General features: G+C 39.7%; 1 protein-coding gene across 5 annotated transcripts; it reads right to left on the bottom strand.

The window, feature by feature from the left end:
• ZNF197 (zinc finger protein 197) lies at nucleotides 1-24,284 on the bottom strand. 5 transcript variants are annotated; one of them, XM_040479556.1, is made up of 6 exons: nucleotides 24,148-24,284; nucleotides 16,285-16,754; nucleotides 14,924-15,080; nucleotides 14,417-14,526; nucleotides 14,057-14,183; nucleotides 1-3,012 (listed from the first exon to the last, which is right to left on the bottom strand). In XM_040479556.1, exons 2-6 carry the CDS (start codon nucleotides 16,681-16,683, stop codon nucleotides 695-697), a joined length of 3,111 nt encoding a protein of 1,036 aa, XP_040335490.1. In that variant the 5' UTR covers nucleotides 16,684-16,754; nucleotides 24,148-24,284; the 3' UTR covers nucleotides 1-694. The 5 variants fall into 5 exon arrangements, with proteins under 5 accessions (XP_040335490.1, XP_040335488.1, XP_040335491.1 ...); XM_040479554.1 differs by having other exon boundaries at nucleotides 16,285-16,763; XM_040479557.1 differs by having other exon boundaries at nucleotides 24,157-24,283.
• Nucleotides 24,285-24,903: the final 619 nt, after the last annotated feature.

The raw sequence follows: 24,903 nt of genomic DNA on the forward strand, positions 1-24,903 counted from the left end.
TTCTGTATTTTGACCATACCTCTTTTATCCAACTTTATTGACAACTAAATTATTTCACAAAGTACATTCACAAACATTCTTTACTTAATCCTCAAACCTTGTGAGGTAGGCATTATATCAACATTTCACTGACAGAGAAACTGAGGCCTAGAAACTGACTTAACAACATCACATAGCTAGTAAGAGAAAGAGCCAGGACCTAAAACTAGGTCTTCTAATTCCAAATACAGCACTCTTCTTAAGCTGCCCTCAAACAGCAGACTCTTGCCCACCCACATCCATGTCTGACATGTCTCGATCATACTGTCCACAGAGACTTTCTGTAGCAGTGATGAAATTTTTAAAATGTACAATTTACACACTTTCAGAAACAATGTCCATTTTTTAATACAAAAATATTTTTGCTATCATTTACAACTACATTATTACATCTCATAAATTTTTTTCAGAGTCTAATTGCTCTAAGATCCCTTTCTAGAGTCATAACAAATGGCCTGGAACAAAGTATTCTTTAACTAGAATTTGGTTTACGTTGTTGCAGTCTTGAAAGTCTACATTAGCTTTCTTCCACATGCAAATCACTGGTTTACAAAAGAGTCAATCATGATTTTTTTTCCTTGCAAGAATGATATACTGCCATTTGTCTAACAGTTACTTAGGTAGGTTGGAATTCTATCCCATTTTACATATGACACTAGATTTTCTGAACCTCTGTCTTAGACTCATTGGCATTTTGGAGCCAAGAGAATCCCTCCACAGTATGGATTTCTTGTTGAAGGTGAAGGTTTGAAGTCTGAGAGAATTCCTTTTCAGACTCATCACATTCACAGAGTTTTCCATCTGTATGAATTTTCTGATGTACAGTAAGGTTTTTTCTCTGCCTAAAAACTTTACTACAATCATTACACCCATATGGTTTCTCCCCTGTATGGATTCTCTGGTGGCCAACTAAATTCCTCTTAGAAGTAAAAGATTTTCTACACTTCTCACACTCATATGGTTTTTCCCCGGTGTGCATCCTCTGATGTACAACAAGGTTTTTATTCTGACTAAAGTCTTTTCCACACTCATTACATTTATATGGCTTCTCTCCAGTGTGGATTCTTTGATGTACCATAAGATTTCTACTAGAGGTAAGAACTTTTCTACATATATGACATTCATAGGTTTTTTCCCCACTGTGAATTCTTTGATGTTCAATAAGGTTTCTGTTGTAAGTAAAGCCTTTCCCACATTCATTACATGCATAGGGCTTCTCACCAGTATGGATTCTCTGATGGGCTATAAGGTTTGAGCGGTAACTGAAGACTTTCCCACAGTCACTGCATTTATAAGATTTTTCCCTTGTGTGAATCCTCTGATGTCCAATGAGGCTTTTCTTCAAAATGAAGCACTTACCACACTCATTACACTCATAGGGTTTCTCACCACTGTGGATTCTCTTATGTTCAATGAGGTTTCTGTTTGAACTGAAAGCTCTTCCACACTCATTGCATTCAAAGGGCTTTTCCCCAGTGTGGATTCTCCGATGTACGAGCAGACTTGAATTGTAACTAAAAGCCTTCCCACAATCCTCACATTTGTAGGATTTCTCCTGTGTATGTAGTTTCTGATGGACCATGAAACTTTTGCTCATAATGAAAGTTTTCCCACACTCTCGACATTCATAGGGCTTTTCCCCATTGTGGAGTCTCTCATGGTCAGTGAGGTTTCTGTTAGAACCAAAGACCTTGCCACAGTCTTTACACTCATAGAGATTCTCTCCAGTGTGAAACCTCTGATGTAATATGAGGCTCTTCTTTAAAATAAAAACTTTCCCACATTCATTACATTCATAGGGTTTCTCTCCATTGTGGAGTCTCTGATGGTCAAAAAGGTAAGCACTCTGAGTAAAGGCTTTCCCACATTCAGTACATTTATATGGTTTCTCTCTGCTGTGCATCCTCTTATGGTCAATGAGGTTTGACTTTGAATTGAAAATCTTCCCACATTTTTTACAACCAAAAGTCTTCTTTTCTGTGTGTACTCTCTGGTGTAAGAGAAGGCTTTTGCTTCGAATGAAAACTTTTCCACATTCTTTACATTTGTACGGGTTCTCTGCACTGTGGAGTCGCTGATGGTCAACAAGGTAAGTGGTCTGAGCAAAGGTTTTCCCACATTCATCACACTTATAGGGTTTTTCCCCAGAGTGGATTCTCTGGTGTAGAATGAGGCTCTTCTTCAGAACGAAAGCTTTCTGACACTTGTTACATTTATAAGGCTCTTCCCCTTTGTGGAGCCTCTGATGATCAATGAGGTAAGCATTCTGAGAGAAAACTTTCCCACACTCGTTACATTTGTAAGGTCTCTCCCCAGAATGGCGCCTTAGATGTATAATAAGGCCTGAGTGCCTATAGAAGCCCTTTCCACACTCCTTACATTTATAAGGCTTCTCTCCGGTGTGGATTCTTTGATGGTTTAGAAGGTAAGCACTTTGAGAGAAGGCTTTCCCACATTCATTACATTTATAAGGTTTCTCCCCAGAATGGTTGCGTAAATGCATTAGAAGGCTTGAGCGCTGAATAAAGCCTTTTCCACACTCCTTACATTTATGAGGCTTCTCACCAGTGTGGATTCTCCGATGGTTTATAAGATGGGAGATTTTATTGAAATGTTTACAACATATATCACATTTATAAAACTTCTTTCCTTCATTACCTATTAAACTTTCAGAAAGAGCTGAACCTAGAGTCAAGCTTTCTCCAAATTCCTTCCACTTTTGGCCTTGTTTTTCTGGTAGAGCCCTTTTCTTTGTATCTCGTTCACAGAGGGGACCTTTCTTCAGCGTATCTCTTTCCCCTGTTTCAGTCCCCCACTGACTTGCCACAATTTGCCATTCATATTCCTCCCCAAAATCAAGGGTCTGGGGAACACTTCCTTGAAGTCTTTTGGATGTTCCTTTCTGAGAATCTGCTCTTTGAGAAATGCTTGGCTTTGGTGTCACCTCCTCATTCTCAGTCATGGTCTCCCATTCTGGTAAAAGGAATTAAAAACGCAAATGTTACCACATCCCTACGTTGGTAAGAACAAGATCTTCAAATGATTTTCAAACAAGCCAGGAGGTACACTTTTATATGGATACAAAAAGAACTTTTCACGAGATGAAGGTACGAGGCAGAATACTACCCTGACAAGGCTGACATAGTGGATTAACACAGAACTCACTCAGACACTTCCAAGCGTTTTGTCTTCAGGGAGCAGATGGAGAAATATAAATGATGTTGAGTAAATAGATGCAAGAAAAAACCAAAGAGATAACATGAGATCACGTGTAGGCAGTTCAGACATGAGGCTCAGGAAGTCAGATTGAACAGGGAGAATCATTTGGCTTATAAAGAATTATCTTTTTATTTTCTTCATGCTAGGAAGATGGAAACTCCTTTAATTTTTGAAGAGTCAAGGGCATAAACATTTTTTAATTGTTTGAAAGCAAGTAAACTACAGGGAAAAAAATCCACTAAAAAGCAACTTAATGCTTAGATTTCATACATAACTCCCACTATTCCTTTTAAAATTGAGAAATGGAAATTTTAAAATTTCACAGAAACATCAGGTCTGATTAAGACTCATATTAGAAGAAATACAGAATGAAAAGAAAAAAACATAGAGACATTTTAAAAACATAAACGTATCTACAAAATGATGCAGCTGAACTAGTAAACTGCCAAAGTCCCTTTCTACTCTGATGTTCTCAAATGTTATAAAATGTGAACTTATATTTTTTAAAATGTTTTTACAAACATTTTTCCTCACAAACGTGAGGAAAAAATATGAACTAGTTCCCCAAATTACCTGATAAGTAAAGTAATGTGAATAATAGTAATATTATCTTCTACTAGAGTAGAACAACACTCTTCTTCTACCTAAATAGAGAGAAAAAACATAGGAAAGGAGTAGCCATTTTATTTCATTATAAACTTCTTTAATTTATGAGATGGTAAAGATAGAAAATATTCAATAAATGTTAACTTAAATTACATCCTTAGGTCAGGTTTTCCTATCTCATCTCGACGGCCCCTTTCTCCAGGATTCAGGCAGGGCTGTCAATCAAACTATTTCATCTGGCTATAGGGATGAGCATGTGTCCTATCCAGTATTGGTACTCCAGTTTCCTTATCCACAGTGATTGGATGAAGGAATGGTTTCACAGTTTAAGCAGGATGCTGGTCTCAGGAAAATTCTCTTTAAGTGGAAGTAGAAGTGTTTTAAAGGAGTAGAAGTGCTTTTAGGAAGTAGAAGTGTTGTAAGTGGTTAACTGAGATGAAAAATTGTTTAAGAAATTAGCAATTCTTGGGGCGTCTGGCTGGCTCAGTCAGTGAAGCATGCAAGTCTTTTTTTTTTAAGTTTATTTATTTATTTTGAGAGAGAGCTAGTAGGGAGGGGCAGAGAGAGAGAGAGAGAGAGAGAGAGAGAGAATCCCAAGCACGTTCCACACTGTCAGTGCAGAGGAGGGCTTGAACTCGCGAACTGCGAGATCATGACCTGAACCAAAACCAAGAGTCGGTCGCTTAACCAACTGAGCCACCCAGGCACCCCAAGCATGCAACTCTTGATCTTGGGGTTATGAATTTGAGCCCCACTTTGGGCACAGTGTTTACTTGAAAACAAAAAGACAGAAATGCCTTAAAATTCATATTCAATATTCCAAATGTCTTGGAAGGAAAAAAATGATTAAAATTCTTTAAAAAAAAAAAAAGGGAAATCAGCCAATTGTTGTATACACAGTAATTTGCTAGTTAAACTATCTGAAATTTCAGTATGGAAATCACACAACCTGTAGGCCTATTGAGCTTTAGAGGACTTGGTAGAAAAATGTCAGATTGATAGAGGAACCTGATTACTTTCTGCAATCTTGAATGAAGTCTACAAGAAACAGACAGGCTTCTCTACTTCCAAGCCTCCCCTCTTTAATCCATGTCCACTCCATCGCCAATTATCTTTCCAATAAGTAAATCTGACCGTGTCACTCACCTGTTCAAAACAAATGATTCTTAACTACCTACAGGATAAAGCACAAATAACCAGCACAGCCCAAGAGATGCCCTCATCTACTTCCTGCCTATCTTTCTGGCTTTATTTTTTACCAGTACTCTTTATGCCCCTAGACTCTAGCCAGAAAGAACTACATGCAGATGCCCAAACATGTCATGTTTTTGCTTTCCTATCAGTGCCCATGCTTTTTTCTCTTCCTGAATTGTCGTTCTTCCTCTTCTCAATTCACTACAAGCCCAATACCTACACCCTTAAGCTCAAAAATCACCCTCTCTGGACATTACCAAATATTACAGAAATAAAAAGGATTATAAGGGAATACTAGAAATGCTTAAATTGAACAATTTAAGATGCAATAGGCAAATTCCTAGAAAGACACAAATTACTAAAAGGGACTCAAAAAGAAACAGAAAATCTGAATAGATCTATAAAAAGAGATTGACTCCATAATAATAATTAAAAAAAAAAAAAAAAAAAAAACACACCTGCAAAGAAAAGCCCAGGCCCAGAATGCTTCACTGATGCTTCACTGATGAATTCTTTTTTTTTTTTTTTAGTTTTTTTTTTTTAACGTTTATTTATTTTTGAGACAGAGAGAGACAGAGCATGAACAGGGGAGGGGCAGAGAGAGAGGGAGACACAGAATCTGAAACAGGCTGCAGGCTCTGAGCGGTCAGCACAGAGCCCAACGCGGGGCTCGAACTCACGGACCGTGAGATCATGACCTGAGCCGAAGTCAGACGCTTAACCGACCAAGACACCAGGCGTCCCTTCACTGATGAATTCTAACAACCTTTAAAAAAAATTAATACCAAAAAAAAAATTAATTAATACCAATTTTTCACAAACTCTTCCAAGAAACAGAAGAGTTGGGACCACTTTACAACTCATTCTATGAGATCAGTATTACCCTGATGCCAAAACCAGAAAAAGATATCACAAAAAAAGAAAAAGGAAAAGAAAGAAACCTACAAATATATGAATATAGACCTAAAAATTCTCAACAGAATATTAGCCAACTTAATCCAGCAACACATGAAAAAAATTATACACCATGACCAAGTGGGATTTATCACAGGACAGCAGTGTTGGTATAATTTTGGAAAATCAATTAATGTAATACATCATATCAGTGGATTGAAGGACAAAAATCACATAATCATCTCAACAGATGCAGAAAAAGCATCTGGTAAAAAATCCAACAACCCTTCATGAATAACAAAGTAGGAATATAAGGGAAGTTCAGAGACCTACAAAAAAATCGAAAGCTAACATCATAGTTAATGATGAACGACTAATGCTTTCTCTCTAAGAACAGTAACAAGAAAAGGATTTCTGCTCTTGCCAATTCTATGCAATATGTACTGCAGGTTTTAGCAAGGGAATTAGGCAAGAGAAAAAAATAAAAGTCATCCAGATTGAAAAGGAACAAGTAAAACTATTCTCTTTGCAGATGATAAGATCTTACATGTAGAATCCTAAAGGGGCACCTGGGTAGCTCAGTCAGTTAAGCATCTAACTCTTCATTTAGGGTAGGGTCATGATCTCATAGTTAGTGAGATTGAGTCCCATGTAGGGCTCTGCACAGACAGCGTGGAGCCTGCTTAGGATTCTCTCTCTCCCTCTCTCTCTCTCTGCTCCTCCCCTGCTCACGATCTATCTCTCACAAAATAAACATTTAAAAAAGAAAAAAAAAAAAAGAAAATCCTAAAGAATCTACCAAAAAAAACCTGTTAGAACTAAATAAGTACAGAAAGATTTCAGGATACAAGATCAATAAACAAAAATCAGTGGGATTTCTACATGCTAGTACTGAACCATCCTAAAGGGAAATCAAGAAAAACAGCCTAAGAAAGAGTAAAAGACTTAGGAATAAACTGATTGATTGATTGACTGATTAGGGGGAAGGGTGCAAAAAGGTGATTTTATTAGGCAGAAAGAGCTGCAAGAGGGTTGTGAAGAGTGACTGGTTATATACTCTGGAGTTGGGGAAGGTAAAGACAAAAGGGAGGCCTCCAGAAGGACTTTCATATGCTAAAGAGGACTCATAAGCTACTGGAGGTCTAGCTATTGTCAAACTAAGGTTGGTTTTCCTCCAGTAAGGCATTAACATTAAGACAGTAGGGAGTTCTTGGAGAAATGTTATATTCTGTATTTGCCTCAAGTATCTGTCAACGGGCTGCAGGTTATAAGGAAATTTAATCTTATCTGCCATTTCCTTCTTGCCTTCGATCCCCACACCACTATTGGAGGGAAGGGTGATGTTAGGGAAACTGAGGCTATGGTTTCTGGAGATTAGGCTATTAATAAGATTGCCTTTTTCTTATAATTTACTAAGACATTCATAAACTGATGAAGACTCATATCCTACATGACTGGTCTCTATCAGTTAACCATTATTTTTCCCTTTCCAGGTAGCCTGAATGCCTGAGGAATGTCACACATTATCTCACCTGGGGTAAGGGTGTTTGCAGGGTATCAGCTTGTCTTATGCTCCCTCATCATATACCCCTGAAAAATTTTGCCCCTTAAATCTTTAAGGTTGCTGAAGGAGAAAGGCATAAATTTTAAAAAATACAAAACTTATACTCTGAAAACTACAAAACACTGTTTAAAGAAGTTAAAGACTACATAAATGAAAACATATCAACATATCAACATATCCCATGTTCATGGACTGGAAGACTTAACATTGTTAAAACAGCAATAATCTCCACATTGATCTAAAAATTCAGTGCAATCTCTATCATAATCCCAGATGGCTTCTTCACAGAAATTGACAAACTAATCCTAAAATCAATATGGAAATTCAACAGGCCAAGAACAGCTAAAACAATATTGAAAAAGAAGAACACAGTTGAAAGGCTCATACTTCCCAATGTTATTATCTAAATGTTTATTTACTTTGAGAAACAGCGAGTGAGCGGTGGAGGGACAGAGAGAGGGAGAGAGAGAATCCCAAGCAGGCTCTGTACCATCAGTGCACAGTCCAACGTGGGGCTCGAACTCACGAACCATGAGATCATGACCTGAGCCAAAACCAGGAATTGGACACTTAACCGACTGAGCCACCCAGGTGGCCCTCATACTTCCTAATTTTAAAATGTACTTCAAGGGCACCTGGGTGGCTTGGTAGGTTAAGGGTTGGACTCTTGATTTTGGCTTAGGTCATGATGTGAGATAACAAGCGCTGCATCAGGCTCTGCACTGATACTGGGATTCTCGCTCTCCCTCTCTCTCTGCCCCTCCCCCACTAACACACACATTCATTCTCTCTCTCTCAAAATAAATAAATAAACTTAAAAAAAAATGTACTTCAAAACAACAGTAGTAAGATAGGGTGCCACTGACATAAGATGGACATACAATCAAAGGAATAGAACTGGGAGTCCAGAAATAAGCTGGACTGATTTATGGTTAACTGATCCTCAACAGGGTACCAAAACAATTCAATGGGGAAAAATGGTCCTGAGATAATGAAATAGGCACATGGAAAGAATGAAGTTGGACCTTAATCACACCATATACAAAAATTACTCAAAATGGATCAAAGAGACCTAAACATAAGAACTAAAACTATAAAACTGTTAGAAGAAAACATAGACATAAATTTTAATGACCTTGGATTAGGCAATAGTTTCTTAGATGACACCAAAATATAAGCAGCAAAAGAAAAAGTAAACTGAAATTCATCATAATTAGTAACGTTTGTGTTTCAAAGGACACCACTGAGAAAGTGAAAAGACAACTCACAGAATGGGAGAAAATACTTGAAAGTCCCATATCTGGTAAGGTATTTGTATCTAAAATATAAAAACTCCTACAATTCAACAATAAAAAGACAACCCAATTAAAATATAGGCAAAGAATAATGAAAAGACATTACATCAAAGACATACAAACAGCCCATAAGCACGTGAAAAGTTGCACAACATCTTTAGCCATCAGGGAAATGCAAATGAAAACCACAATGAGATCTTTTTAGACCTACTAAGATGGCTAAATCAGAAAGTGTGATAATAAAGCTGGGAAAGATCTGGAGAAATTGGAACCCTTATACACTACTGGTGAGAGTGTAAAATGGTGCAGCAACTTTGGAAGTGTCAGCTCCTTATATGATTAAACATAGAGTTACCATATGACCCAGAAATTCCACTCCCTGGTATACTTCCAAGAGAAATAAAAATATACACATCCACAGAAAAACTTGTACACAAATATTTACAGCAGTGTTGTTTATACAACAGCTCAAAGGTGGAAGCAACATTTTTCAATGACCATCAACTGATGAATGAATCAAGAAAATGTGATATATACACACAAGAGAGTATCATTAAAAGGAATAAAGTAGGGGTGCGTGGGTGGCTCAGTCAGTTGAGTGTCTGACTTTGGCTCAGGTCATGATCTCGCGGTTCACAGTTCGAGCCCCATGTTGGGCTCTGTGCTGACAGCTCAGAGCCCAGAGCCTGCTTTGGCTTCTGTGTCTCCCTCTCTCTCTGTCTCCCACTCATGCTCGGTCTCTCTGTCTCTCAAAAATAAATAAAAACATTCAAAAATAATAATAAATAAACGGATAAAAGGAATAAAGTATTAATACATGCTATAACATGGATGAACCTTGAGAACATTATGCCAAGTAAAAGCAGCTGCAGAAGACCTGTGTGATTTCATTTACATAAAATGTCCATAGAATAGGCAAATCTAGAGAGACAGAAAGCAGATCAGTGGTTGCCTAGGGCTGGGTTGGAGGGGCAGTGGGGTGAAATGAATATGACTGCTATGTGATATAAGGTTTCTTTTGGAGTGATGAACTGTTATAAAATTAATTGTGGTGAGGGTCGCACAGCTCTGTGTGTATACTAATTAAAGCACTGTAACCTTTAATTGGGTGAGCCACATGGTACATACATTGTATCTCAATAAAACTGTTATTAAAATAAAAAGTCACCCCCTCTATAAATCTTTCCCTGAGCCACCCACCCCTGCCCCCACTCTCCCAGTCCCTCCACCATCCCAAGCTCCTATGGGCTCCCACGCTTGTGCACATTTTATTACATAGCATCTGCCACAGGGTATTGTAATTATTAGTGTAAATGTCTACCAATCCAATTTGAATGTTTGAAGGCAGGGGCTAACTTTGACACAGGAAGTACTATTTCTTTAATTTCCTTCAAATTCTATTCCAATCTCTTAAATAAACGTATACAAATCTTTTACATATTGAAGCAGTGTATGCAAGCCATCTGAGAATCTGCTTTTCTACCAGTTTATCCATGCATGGAAACTGAGTGCACAGAATTGTCATATTTGATAATGTCATAGTATAATTCCAAGTCAAAACACCACAGTTTGCTTAGTACTTTCTCTATCTTGGTGAATTTGCTTGTGCTCAACTTTTAACCATTATAAATACTTTACTGGCACTATTAGACATATTATTTATTTTCCTCTTTCTGAACAATCTCCTTGAGGTATCCTCCTCAAATGAAAATCACTAGGTCAAAGGGCATAAACACCTGGGTATCTGCTTGCTAAAGCCCCAACAACACTGCAGTTAAAGAGTATCTTATTTAATAAAGTTGATTCAAACTTCTCTTTCCTCAAAGAGCTAGAATAAGCAATTCCATTTCCTCCTCCTCCTCCCTTTCCTCCTCCTCCTCTCCTCCTCCTTCTTTAGTTTAACTCTTAGACTAATCGAGAATTTATTTTGGCTTACAGCATGAGTTATACGGATCCATGGTGAGTGTTCATAAAATTCACCAATTTACTCATAAAACATTTAAAAAACTCTTAGAAAAGATGGATTATTGAGTAAATAGCATTGCAACTACTAAAAGTCATTTGGGTTAAAAAAACAAACTGGGTTCCTATGTCATTCTGTAGACCAAGATAAATTTTAGATCATGTAAAGCTTAAATGTAAAAATGAAACAGTAGGGGCACCTGGGTGGCTCAGTTAGTTAAGTGTCCGAATGGCTCAGGTCATGATCTCACGGTTTGAGAGTTCGAGCCCTGTATTGGGATCTCTGCTGTCAGTGCAGAACCTGCTTTGGATGCTCTGTCCCCCTCTCTCTGTCCCTCTCCTGCTTGTACCCTCTCTCTCTCTCAAAAATGAATAAACATTAAAAAAAAAATGAAACAGTAAAAGTATCCGAAAAAAATACGAGTGATTTTTTAAAAAGCAATTTTACTGAGAAGACAACAAAGACTATAAAGGAAAACACTGCTAAGTTTAATGCTACCATAAGAGATTTTCTAGGTCTTAAAAAAAAACAACTCATAAATAACATTAAAAGGCAAAAAAATGGGAAAAATATACGCAATACTTGACAAAGGGTCAGCAGTTTAATAAATAAAAGAAATATGTAGAAAGTTTACGAATAGGAGTGAAACCAATAAACATGTGAAAGGATTTCCCTACACAATAATCAAAGAAATGACAACCAGAAAAATAGTATTTGTCATCTACCCAGCAGAGATTTAAAACAATGATCAAATCATAAGCACGTATAAGAGAAATGGGCCCTCTTTTACTCTTTTCATGGGAATGTAAATTGGTACATCACTGGTAGAAAGCAGTTTGGTAACATGTAATATAAAATCTAGGGGCGCCTGGGTGGCTCAGCCAGTTAAGCATCAGACTTCAGCTCAGGTCATGATCTTATGGTCTGTGAGTTTGAGCCCCATGTTGGGCTCTGTGCTGACAGCTCGGAGCCTGGAGCCTGCTTCACATTCTGTGTCTCCCTCTCTCTCTGCCCCTCCCCTGCTCACACTCTGTCTGTCTCTCTCTCTCAAAAATAAATAAACATTTAAAAAAAAATTTACTGGGACTTAGGGTACCTGGGTGGCTCGGTCTGTTAAACATCCAACTTGATCTCACAGTTCATGGGTTCGAGCCCCACATCAGGCTCTCTGCCATCAGCGCGGAGCCCACTTTAGATGCTCTGTTTCCCTCTCTCTCTGCCCCTTCCCCCCAAAATAAATAAGAAAACATTAAAAAAATAAAATTTATAAAAAATAAATAAAATCTACAGAATGTTGGGCCCACTATCGGTACATCTGAGATCATAAAAGATATATCCTCATTAATTGTAAAAATATACAGTATAAATTACTGTAGACAATAAAATAGTAAGGTTGAGACATGGCAAAAAAAAAAAATCAGTATTTTCACATATGTAAACCATAGTTAATTAGAAAACATCAGAAAAGACTCCAATTTCGAAGAACCAATGTAACCTGCAATATACAAGATCTAGATGAAGACAATTTTAAACAGGCCTGAAACATAAAGGCAGTGCTTAACCAATAGAAAAGCATGTGATGTTCTTAAACAGAAATTCAGTATCATAAAGCTGTCAAGGTAAAGCATGATCCATAAACAATGGAATACTACATACTATGCAGCTATTTAAACTGATATTATGAATCTGTATTTCAGTATAAATTCGATCAGTGCATTAGTTGATTCCTCAATTTTTTTTTTAATTTTTTTTTTTAAACACTTATTTATTTTTGAGACAGAGAGAGACAGAGCATGAACGGGGGAGGGTCAGAGAGAGAGGGAGACACAGAATATGAAACAGGCTCCAGGCTCTGAGCAGTCAGCACAGAGCCCGACGCGGGGCTCGAACTCACATGCCGCGAGATCGTGACCTGGCTGAAGTCGGACGCTTAACCGACTGAGCCACCCAGGCGCCCCTGATTCCTCAATTTTTAATGTCTATTTTTCCAAACAAAATCTTACCTTTTTCTTCAAAGTCCAGCACAAAGCTACTTTCTTTTTTTTTTTTTTTTAACATTTATTTATTGTTGAGAGACAGAAAGAGAAAGAGCACAAGCAAGATAGGGGCAGAGGGAGAGGGAGACACAGAATGTGAAGCAGGTTCCAGGCTCTGAGCTGTCAGCACAGAGCCCGATGCAGGGCTTGAACCCATGAACCATGAGATTGTGCCCTGAGCCAAAGCTGGATGTTTAACCAACTGAGCCACCCAGGCACCCCCAAAGCTACCTCTTTTATGGCCTTTCCTAATCCCAGAAACGGTAATGGTTGCTTTGTCCCCTTCATTTCCCTCTGAAAAGGTTTATCACACTCTTATACTCTGCTTTGTTTATTCTTATTTTACTCTGCTTTGTTTATTCTTTCCATGCTCATTTCCCAAACCACGATAAGCTAATGGCAGAATCACATCATTTCCACCACATGATAGATATTTTAATGTCTATTGGAAGCACAAATGCCTACTAAGTACTTTTAAATGTTCTTACTTTATTAGTAGTCAGAAAAATCCACTAGAGTATAAAGATATAACTTTAGAAAATCCTACCAGCAACAATTTAAAAGAATGGGATTGGTACACAGTACCAATAAAGGCAGAGCAAAAGAAGCATTCTTATGTAACACTCCGCGGGGATCCCAGAAATCACTATGGAAAGGATTTGGCAGTATGAGGCAAGAACTGTATAACAATTCAAACTTAAGCCTAGTAATTCTACTTCTAAAAAATAATGAGAAACAAAGAAAGACCCTAGGTATAGAGATAGACTATTGGAGAATTATCTAGAATAAGGAAATGGCTGAATTACGGCACAAATTATGTAGCCAATAAAAAAACTCATATAGAGGGCACCTGGGTGGCGCAGTCGGTTAAGCGTCCGACTTCAGCCAGGTCACGATCTCGTGGTCCGTGAGTTCGAGCCCCGCGTCGGGCTCTGGGCTGATGGCTCAGAGCCTGGAGCCTGTTTCCGATTCTGTGTCTCCCTCTCTCTCTGCCCCTCCCCCGTTCATGCTCTGTCTCTCTCTGTCCCAAAAATAAATAAACGTTGAAAAAAAAAAAAAAAACTCATATAGAAAAAAACAAAGGTAATATGTCAAAATTTTGATAGTAGTTGTCTACAGTGGGTTTAAGACAGTTATATTTTCTTCTTTCTAATATTCTATGTATTCCAAAATATACTACTTTCATAATCAGAGAACAAAGACTAATGAAATAAAGTTAAGAATGATGGGAAGAAAGAGTCCTTACCTAGGGAGGTCACATTTCCATAATTCTCCAGCATCACATCCCAGTACAAGGCCCTCTGAATTGGGCCCAGACACTCCCATTCCTCTGAAGTGAAGCATACTGACACCTCCTCAAACATCACCAACTCCTGAAATAACAGGAGTATGTGAGATTCTCCGTGCCTTGGAGCTCCCCTGAGATGAACAAGAATGATCAAAGAGTCCTAATGAAACCCCACATAAAGTCTACCCTCCAAACGCTTGGACTGTGATTTAGAGACAAGAACTGACTGGGCCCCAAACATTAGGATGACAGAGGGCACCTCAGCCAGTTTGGTAGTGCAGAGAGGGCCTTAGGAAGGAAAGAGAATGCAAACCTTACCTGGGGCTGGGCTGTTAGGAGCATGAGGGCCATTAATTGATTTCTTGGATTCTCTTCCTGGGAAAGGGCAGAAGCTTCAGGGGCAGGAGAATCTGAGGAAGGAGAAAAAGCTACATGTGAAGTTACTGCTGTTCCTGCCCACTACTCCAAGTCCTGTATCTTCGACAAACAAAGAATTCAGAAAGACCCAGAACTCCCAGGTCTAGACAATGATGGCTATAAAATGACTTACAAACCTTTTGAGTGACCCTGTGTCTCCCTCTCTCTCTCTGCCCCTCCCCTGCTTGCACTCTGTCTCTCTCCCTCTCTCAAAAAAAAATAAATAAACATTAAAAAAAAAATTAAAGGTAAGAGGGACCCAGGAAAGGGCAGGTAGGGAAGAGCAGAAAGAACTTGGTACTACAAGGGTTTCATATACAAGACAGGAGAGGAAGCAACTAACTGGGAGTACAGGGATGAGCCATAATAAAGATTCTGAGAAAGTCCAAAGCCAGGGCCACCAAGTACCATGTTGAGGATCCTGGAGATTGAACACCACTGGGTCAGTAAAAGGATTTTGGCAAATTTCAGCTATGTGGCTGCCACTGGGTGCATGAGGAACTGCTGCTCCTGGAGTACTCATCCCCTCCTGGAGAATGTCCTGGTCCTGAACAAGAACTGGAACCTGAGAATAAGCAAAACAAAATAAGCCAACTCTTCTTGTACCTGCAGAAAATGGACTCACCTAACCACCACGGACCTCTTTCTGCCCACAGTCTAGAAAGAACTATGAGATCAGAGACCCACCTCAAGTACGGAGCATCAAAACAGCAGTAAAGTTTTGCCTTGAGAACAATGGAGCTGGCCCTCTAGCTCCACTCATGGCACTGGTGACCTCTCCCCCACTGAGACTGAACAGAATGGTGGAAACAAAGCCACACCTGGGTGTGGGCTAAGAATCAAATGGGAAGTAACAAGTCACAAAGGAATGGGTTTTAGCTCTAGACCTGGTTTTAGATCAGACTTAGGTTCAATATACTCTTCTATCTATTTACCCCTTTGTTATCCCTTCTTGCCCCAAGAGAAGGAACACTAGAGTCGACACATGGTTTTGTTGCTAGCTACCTATCTGACATAATGCAATCGAGTGAAACTTTTTCTGTCTCCATTTTTTTATCTCTTAAATGAGGATGGATTAGTGCTTTATAATGAAATATTTAGCTCTAAAATTCTTCATTTTTATGATTAAAATAAACAAGCCCATCCCTGGTGCCATTCCCAAGTTTAAGTTAAGTTAACTTAAGTCTGAACTTAAGTTCAGACTTCTTTACGTACAAATGTTTCTAGTGGACTACAGATTGACAGAAAGAGATCTAACACACACTAGGAAATATATTAAGATCCCAATTTAATGGTCAAGAATATAAAACCTTTCCAGAAGTAAGATTCCCTGGGTCAGAGAATCCCTAGGGGCACACATAGGGAGATCCTGCCAGATTAAGAAAGCTTCAGTCTTGTTCCCCCTTGCCTTTCCAGACTTAATACAAACAATACATATGCTTCTGTTTAGGGAAATACTTAGAAACATTATGTTTTTCAGATTACTGAACCAAACCTCAGCATTAGCAAGCATCACCCAGAAGGACAAAGCACAGTTAATGCCTTTGTGCTACTTCTGAATTGGGCCCAAGGCCCCAGTCATAAATCCACTTCTCTGCAGATATGCCATGATGTGAAATAGCTCATGAACCTGCTGTAATAAGCATTAGGGTGGCTAATGTGCTATTAATTATTTATGAAAATCACAGGATCACCCTCCAGCACAGCTTGCCCTGGCTCAATTCTCTCCTGCCTTCCATCCCAAACTCTCTCCCCTCCCCCCTTCTCACTTTCAGTGCTGGTCCATCGAGGTCTTGCTGTAGCTCCTCTACCAGGGCCACGGCCTCCTCACCACTCCCAGGGCGATGGATCTGCACCCAGGTCCGAATCTCCCCAGGCAAGATGCTCAGGAACTGCTCCAGGACCAGCAGCTCCAGGATCTGGGCCTTGGTACGTGCTTCTGGCCTCAGCCACCGGCGACAGAGCTCCCGGAGCCGGATCAGTGCCTCCTGGGGTCCAGATGTCTCATGGTAACGTAACTGTCTAAAGTGCAGGTGGGAGGTCTCCCAAACAGAGGAGCTGCTTCCTTGGAAGCTGGTTCCCCATTTCCAAGTATCATCCTTCCCTTTAACAAGACCCTCTTGTCTCAGAGCATTGTGGCCCCAATTTTCTCTTGTCATTGTTGTCATTTAAGAAAGGCTCCTCTCCGGATCCCCTCGATCCTTGCTTGATTTCTTCCTTAAAGCTTGGAGAACATCATCTAGAAGACCTCAAGAAGTCAATGATAACATTAAACCAAAGGAACAACCAAGTTTTCGAGCCCCCAGTTTCTAGTGATGAAGAGAACCTCCCTGAACACAAGTTTCTAGGTGCTGAGCAGTGCTTCCTCTGACAGAAGCCCCTGCCCAAGGCTCTGAAGACATAGACACTCATGTTACCCAGACCACTGCTACAACCAAAGATATGAAATTCCTTTAGTCTTTTTTTTAATGTTTATTTATTTATTTTGAGAGAGAGCGCGTGCGCGCACACACGAGCAGGGGAAGAGCAGAGAGGGAGAAAGAATCCCAAGCAGGCTCTGCTTACAGTGCAGAACTCCATGTGGGGCTTGAACTCACAAACCCTGATATCATGACTTGAGTCCAGATGCTTAACCGAATGAGCCACCCACATGCCCCCAAATTCCTTTAGTCTGCATTCAGTGTCTCCTCCACCTAATTACAGTAAATCCTTTATCTACCACTCTAACAATGGGCATCCTGGCTACTCCTGTGTGACCCTGAATAAGTTACCTCACTTCCGAGTTTTCGTTCTTTTTTTTTTTTTTTTAAGCTTATTTATTTTGAGAGAGAGTGAGCGAGAGAGAGGACGCACAAGCAGGTGAGGGGCAAAGAGAGATGGAGAGAAAATCCCAAGCAGGCTCCACACTGTCAGCACGGAGCCCGACACAAGGCTTGAGCCTACGAACCGTGAGATCATGACCCAAGCTGAAACCAAGAGTCAGACGCTTAACCAACTGAGTCACCCAGGCGCCCCTTTGAGTCTCAGTTTCTTAACCAGCAAAATAGGGGTAATAACAGTTCCTATCTCAGAGGCTTGTGTGAGAATTTGATATCTACATGCATTTCAAGTTTTGGACAGTGCCTGGTATATGGACTCAAAAATTAGTTACTATCCTTCTTTAATTAGCACTCTTTCCTATGTTCTGTGCAGTCAACAAGTATGGTCTTTTTTTTTTTTTTTTTTTTTTTTTTGGGACAGAGAGAGACAGAGCATGAACGGGGGAGGTCAGAGGGTCAGAGAGAGAGGGAGACACAGAATCGGAAACAGGCTCCAGGCTCTGAGCCATCAGCCCAGAGCCTGACGCGGGGCTCGAACTCCCGGACCGCGAGATCGTGACCTGGCTGAAGTCGGACGCTTAACCGACTGCGCCACCCAGGCGCCCCTTCTTTTTTTTTTTTTAATGTTTATTTTGAGACAGAGAGAGCACAAGTAGGGGAGGGCGCAGAGAGAAGGAGACACAGAATCTAAAGCAGGCTCCAGGCTCTGAGCTGTCAGCACAGAGCCCAATGCAGGGCTTGAACCCACAAACCACAAGATCATGACCTGAGCAGAAGGTGGACGTTCAACCAACTGAGCCACCCAGGCGCCCCTAACAAGTATGGTCTTAATCCTGATACACAGAAGACAAAACCCTAACACCTTCTCAATTAACAAAGAAAAGCTGAACTAAGTTAGCTTTACTGTACATACTTTGGATTCTCTGAAAATTGTTTATCCATTAATCAAAATATTTGGATACAGTTGACTTTTATTATACAAAACTTAGGCTTGCTGCTCTCTAAAAATCTTTTTTTAGAAATAACATTTATTGTTCTCATTACAAAACATAAAATTTGTAAAATCAGAAAAGACACACAAAACCAGAGAATAATCACTGCTATTGTTTTGTACTATATTCTTCTGATCATTTCTCCCTGTACTGATTTGGATCACATGATTGGAACCAATAGTACAGCTCTGTAGCTTGCTTCTCACATGTTATCTCATGAACATGACATCACATAGTCTTTATCATTATTTTAGGAACACATGAGACTATGCATACTTAAGTAGTCCCCTATTGTTAAACAATTAAATTATTTATAATTTCCTCTTATTATAAATTAGGCCACAATGAACATCTTTGCTGATGAATTTTTGGTTATACCTCTGCTTATTTTTTCAGGAAAAATTCCCAGGAAAAAAAAACTGTTGGGCTGGAAGATGAGAATAGTTTTAAGCTTTTAAAGTCATAACGGTTAAAACACTATCAATGACATACGAATGCACTCTCACTAATTTTATTTAACACTCGGACCCTTAAGGAGCATGTATACAACTGAACAGAGGAGGCAGAAATGTAAACACAATTTCAATATAATGTATAAGTAAAATTAATAGGAGGTCATACAAGCACAGAAAGAATTCATGGAAGGTAATTTTGGATTGGGCTTTAAAGAAAAATAAAGACCACTGGAGTATTAGGCAAGCCATTCCAGGAATAAAGAAACTATATTTTCAAAAGCATGGGGATGACAGTATAGCTCTATTACAAATGTGCTTTGAAGAAAAAAGAAAAAAGAAAGAGGAAAAACAAAACAAAACAAAAAATGTACTTTGCAAACCAGAGAAGTAAAGTAAACTCTGGAGGTAAGGCCATGGGAGTAGAGTCGAGAAGTAAACAGAAGTCAAATTCTAAAGGCTCTTAAGAGGCAGAACAAAGAGGTGATCACATACTATATGTGATAAGCAACCAATAGAGAGATTTTACTTTATATTTTTTGTTATTTTTTAAAATAGGTAATACTGATTCAAAGTTTTAAATTATAAAATGCATACTGTGTCAAGTTTCCCTCTTCCCATTAGTTTCTTATTTATCTTATGTATCTTTACAGTTATTATGTGTGTATGTACATATATATATAAAACAATGTATAATATATATATTTTTTCATAAATGATAGGACACCATGAGTCATGTACTGCATCTTCCTTTTCTCAATTAACAATGTATCTTAGGGATGTCTGGCTGCCTCAGTCAGTGCAGCATGCAACTCTTGATCTTGGGGTTGTGAGTTCAAGCCCTAGGTTGGATGTAGATTACCTAAGATTACTTAAAAATAAAATCTGTTTAAAAAAAAAAATGTACCCTAGAGATCTTTCCTATCACACATAGCTCCTCCTGTCTTTTTACCGATGCATAGTATTGCTGTATGGGTGTATCATAATTTATTTACCCACTCTATCATAGATGGGCAGTTTTTAATCTTTTCTAACTAACAATATTCTCATGAAAAACTCTGGGCATCTATCAATTTGCATGTGGGTAGGCATACACATGAAAAGTTCCTCGAAGCAGAATTGCTGGATCAAAATTTATGTGACTTTATAATTTTGATATTGCCAATTAGTCCTTCATTGGGCCTGGACTAATTTACAATTTACACTTCCAGCATGAGCAATATGGGAGTACCTTTTTCCTCACTCCTTCACCAAATCTAACTTGCATTTTGAGTAAATGAGTGTATTTTTAAAAGGAAAATTAGTCCTTTGTTACGATAGGAGTGGCAAATTTTTCCTTTGTCATGTCTTTGCCATATATCTCATGTGACTTGCTTTATATTTGTTTCACCATGCAATCATTCTTTTTTTCTTTTTTTTTTTTATGGCTCTGGGTTTTGTGTCAGAGTTAGAAAGGATTTTCCCACTCTAAGTGTGAAGGAAGTACTAACTACCAAGGTCAGAAATCTATATAGGAGGAATGATGGGGGAGGGAGGACTGGATCTTAGGAAGGCCAGTAAAGTTTTTGCAATAGTCTAAACAAATGATGAAATTCTACACTAATCAGCAGTAAGAATAAAACAATTGAGAAAAACTGAGCAGTTCTTGGCAATTGATCTGGGTGTGGGTGATGGAAAGGAACTTTCAAAAAGGATTTCTATTCCATGTTCACAGACCGAAAGATTCAATATTGCCAAAGTGCCAGTTCTTTCCAATTTATCTACAGATTCAATGCAATGCCAATCAAAATCTCAGCAAGTTATTTTGTGGACACCAACAAACTCACTCTGAAGTTTATACAAGAAGCAAAAGACCCAGAATAACCAATAAAACATTCAAAAAAAAGGACAAAGTAGAAGGACTGACACCACACAACATGAAGTAATGAAGACAGTGTGGTATTGGTGAAAGAACAAATTAATGGAACAGAATAGAGAGCCCATAAATAGATCCACATAAATATAGTCAACTGTTATTTGAAAAAGGAGCAAAGGAAATACAATGGAATAAAGATAGTCTTTTCAACAAATGGTACCAAGACAACTGGACATCCACATACTTACTTACTGACTTACTAAATTAATAAGTAAATAAATAAATCACTTAGACACAAATCTTACACCCTTCACAAAAATAACTCAAAACGGATCTAAATGTGAAATGCAAGAGGCACCTGGGTGGCTCAGTTGGTTAAGCATCTGACTTCAGCTCAAGTCATGATCTCACAGTTCCTGAGTTCGAGCCCCATGTCAGGCTCTCTGCTGAAAGTTGGGGGCCTGGAGCTTTCTTTGGATTCTGTGTCTCCCTCTCTCTCTGCCCCTCCCTTGCTCGTGCTCTGTCTCTCCCTCTCTCTCAAAAATAAATAAACATCCGGGGCGCCTGGGTGGCGCAGTCGGTTAAGCGTCCGACTTCAGCCAGGTCACGATCTCGCGGTCCGTGAGTTCGAGCCCCGCGTCGGGCTCTGGGCTGATGATGGCTCAGAGCCTGGAGCCTGTTTCCGATTCTGTGTCTCCGTCTCTCTCTGCCCCTCCCCCGTTCATGCTCTGTCTCTCTCTGTCCCAAAAATAAATAAACGTTGAAAAAAAAAAAAATTAAAAAAAAAATAAATAAATAAATAAATAAATAAATAAACATCCAAAAAAATTTTTTTAATGTGAAATGCAAAACTATGAAACTCCTAGAAGATAACAGAAGAAAACCTAAATGATCTTGGGTATAGTGATGACTCTTTAGATGCAACACAAAAGTGTGATTCGTGAAAAAAAATAATAAACTGAACTTTGATAAAATTTAAAAACTTCTGCACTGTGAAAGACAATGTCAAGAGAATGAGATAACAAGCCATAGACTGGGAAAAATATTTCCAAAAGACACACTTAATCTGATAAAGGACTGTTAACCTTTTTATACATTATACAAAGAACTCTTAAAACTCAACAATACGAAAACAAACAACTCAATTAAAAAATGGCCCAAAGACCTTAACCAACACCTCACCAAAGAAGATATACACATTCTTGGGGCGCCTGGGTGGCTCAGTCGGTTAAGCGGCCGACTTCGGCTCAGGTCATGATCTCGCGGTCCGTGGGTTCGAGCCCCGCGTCGGGCTCTGTGCTGACAGCTCAGAGCCTGGAGCCTGTTTCAGATTCTGTGTCTCCCTCTCTCTGGCCCTCCCCTGTTCATGCTCTGTCTCTCCCTGTCTCAAAAATAAATAAAATATTAAAAAAAAAATTTTTAAGAAGATATACACATTCTAAACAAGAATATACAAAGATGCTCCACATCATATGCCACCAGGGAAATGAAAGTCAAAACAACAGTGAAATACCATTACACACCTATTAACACGGCCAAATCCAGAATACTAACTCCACCAAAAGCTGGTGAGGATGTGAAGTAACAGGAATTCTCATTCCTAACTGGTGGGAATGCAAAATGGTACAGCCAACTTTGGAAGACTGTTTTGGCAGTTTCTTGCAAAACTAAACATACTCTTTAACATAAAATCCAGCAGTCATGCCCTTTGGTATTTATTGAAAGGAGTTAAAAACATATGTCCACACAAAAATCTGCACACAAATGTTTATAGCAGCATTATAAATAATTGCCAAAATCTGGAAGCAACTGAGATGTCCTTCACAAGGTGAATGGATAAATGTGATACATTCCAACAACGGAATATTATTCAGCATCAAAAAGAAATGAGCTATCGAGCCATGAAAAGATGTGGAGGAATCTTAAAATGCCCATTACTAAGTGAAAGAAACCAATCTGAAGAGACAATCTACTGTACAATTCCAAATACATGGCATTCAAAAAAAGGTAAAACTACAGAGTCAGTAAAAATATCAATGGTTGCCAGGGGGTGGGAGAAGAGAGGGATGAACAGGCAGAGCAGAGAGGATTTTTAGGGCAGTGAAACCACTCTGCACGATACCATAATGGTGGATACATTATATATGTCATTTTACATTTGTCCAAACCCATAGAATGTATACCACCAAGAGTGAACCCTAATGTAATGACTATAGAATTTGGGTGATTATGACATGACAACGTAGTTTCATCGATTTTAACAAATGTACCAGTCTATGGGGGATGTTATAAGTGGGGGAAGCTGTGCATGAATGAGGGAAGTATATGGAAAATCTCTGTGCTTTCTGCTCACTTTTGGTGTGAAACTAAAACTGCTCTAAAAACTAAAGTTTATTTTGAGAAAAATAAATAAAAGGGGAGAAAAGGATCTTCTACGGTAAATTATTAGAACTCTACTGTTCCTTCACAGATATAAATAAATCTTACAACATACATTTTGTTTACTTCCCACAAAACATTTGTGAGCTCTGAGTTAAAAAAGAATAAGAGAAGGCTCAGAAGAGCTAAGTAATTCACTCAAGGCCATTTGACTGGTTATATGTGGGAGTAAATTCTGAAATCAGGGATTTTAATTCCAAAAGTCCAAAATACTTCCATCTAAAAGACTTCTGAAAGCCAAACAACATCCATTCTAAAGCAAAAGTTTCCAAACACCAGTTCATTACAAAGATTTAATCTGGCAAACTGTAAAACAAAAAATACAGTAACTATACACAGTGACTAACAGAGGTTGGCAATGACCTTTCTTGCAAAGGATGGCATTTATTCCGAGCTTACAGTGTCAGTACTTAGCTTTAAAATGTATTCCTTTGGGGCACCTGGGTGGCTCAGTGGGCTAGCCCAACAGACTCCTGATTTCATTTAAGGTCATGATCTCACTCACGGTTGTTGAGATGGAGCACTGCATCCGGCTCTGCGCTGACAACAATCCCCTGCTTGGGATTCTCTCTCTTTCTCTCAAAATAAATGAATGAATATACATATATATATATATATATATATATATATATAAAATAATGGCGGCATGGGTGGTGTAAGTATGCTTTTCAAACACCATTATAACACAAAATTAAAAGATAAAAATTAATCCATCCCTACCAAAAAACAAAAAACAAAAAGATCCCCAGGAGTCTGGTTGCCACGGCTCTAGGAACTCCCAAGCTGTCTCTACCAGCCTCAGAAAAGACTGGGGAAAAGCAGAAAGGCCCGGCTACTGAGGCAGCTGTCCTCATTGTTCGACTCGAGCACCACAGACACACAAAGACTCAGAGGTGCTGTCTTCACTACCTTCCCCACGCCGCCATCTGCCCAGTCCAAGCCACGGCGTCCACGCCAACACGGAACTGAGTAGGGGCCGTGCTGGGGGCCAGTGGCCAGGAGGGGTCGGCTAGGTGTGCGCTGCCCTAGGGAGCTCATGCCCGCTTCTCCGGCCGCCCACCCGACCCCAGCTTACCCCGCTCACCCGGGATTCCCGCTGCGCTTCCGGCCTTAGGTACCGCCGCCCGGGCACCAGAACTCCAAGAGATGACACGGGAACAGGACGCAACTGCGGCCGAGGACCAGAATAATGGCTGACCCGCTCGTACCGCTACTTCCGGTTGCTCACCAGCCCCTCCCATCCCTGGCTCTCTGGCAAGCCATATCTCTATGATTCGTTTTCGCCAGAGTAGAAGAGGCCGGCCGAGCTTCCGGGCGCTTGGGTTTCCATTACTCCGAACGAACTGATGGAAGCTGTTGCATCCCACACGTAAAGGATGCGACGGTGAATAATATGGCCCAGGCCCTCGGGACACTTGTTGGCTCCTAAAGGAGCTGAACCTACTATCTTAGCTTATACCACCTGGACTTGTATAAAGAAGGTCATAGCTCTTGAAATACACTGTGCTTTGGAGAGACCCAAAAGCGGTAGTCCTGAAATCAATCTAGTGTCTCCTAGCCTTAGAAATGACTGGGGAGGGGCTCCAGGGTGGCTCAGTCGGTTAAGCGTCAGACTTCGGCTCAGGTAATGATCTCGGAGTTCATGGGTTCCAGGCCAGAGTGGGGCTCTGTGCTGACAGCTCAGAGCCTGAAGCTGGCTTTGAATTCTGTGTCTCCCTGTCTCTGTGCCCCTCTCCCGCTTGCACTCTCCCTCTCAAAAATAAACATTAGGGGCGCCTGGGTGGCGCAGTCGGTTAAGCGTCCGACTTCAGCCAGGTCAGGATCTCGCGGT

The sequence above is a fragment of the Herpailurus yagouaroundi genome, unplaced genomic scaffold (assembly GCF_014898765.1).
Source record: "Herpailurus yagouaroundi ecotype Mexico unplaced genomic scaffold, PumYag 159, whole genome shotgun sequence".
Lineage (NCBI taxonomy): Eukaryota > Metazoa > Chordata > Mammalia > Carnivora > Felidae > Herpailurus > Herpailurus yagouaroundi.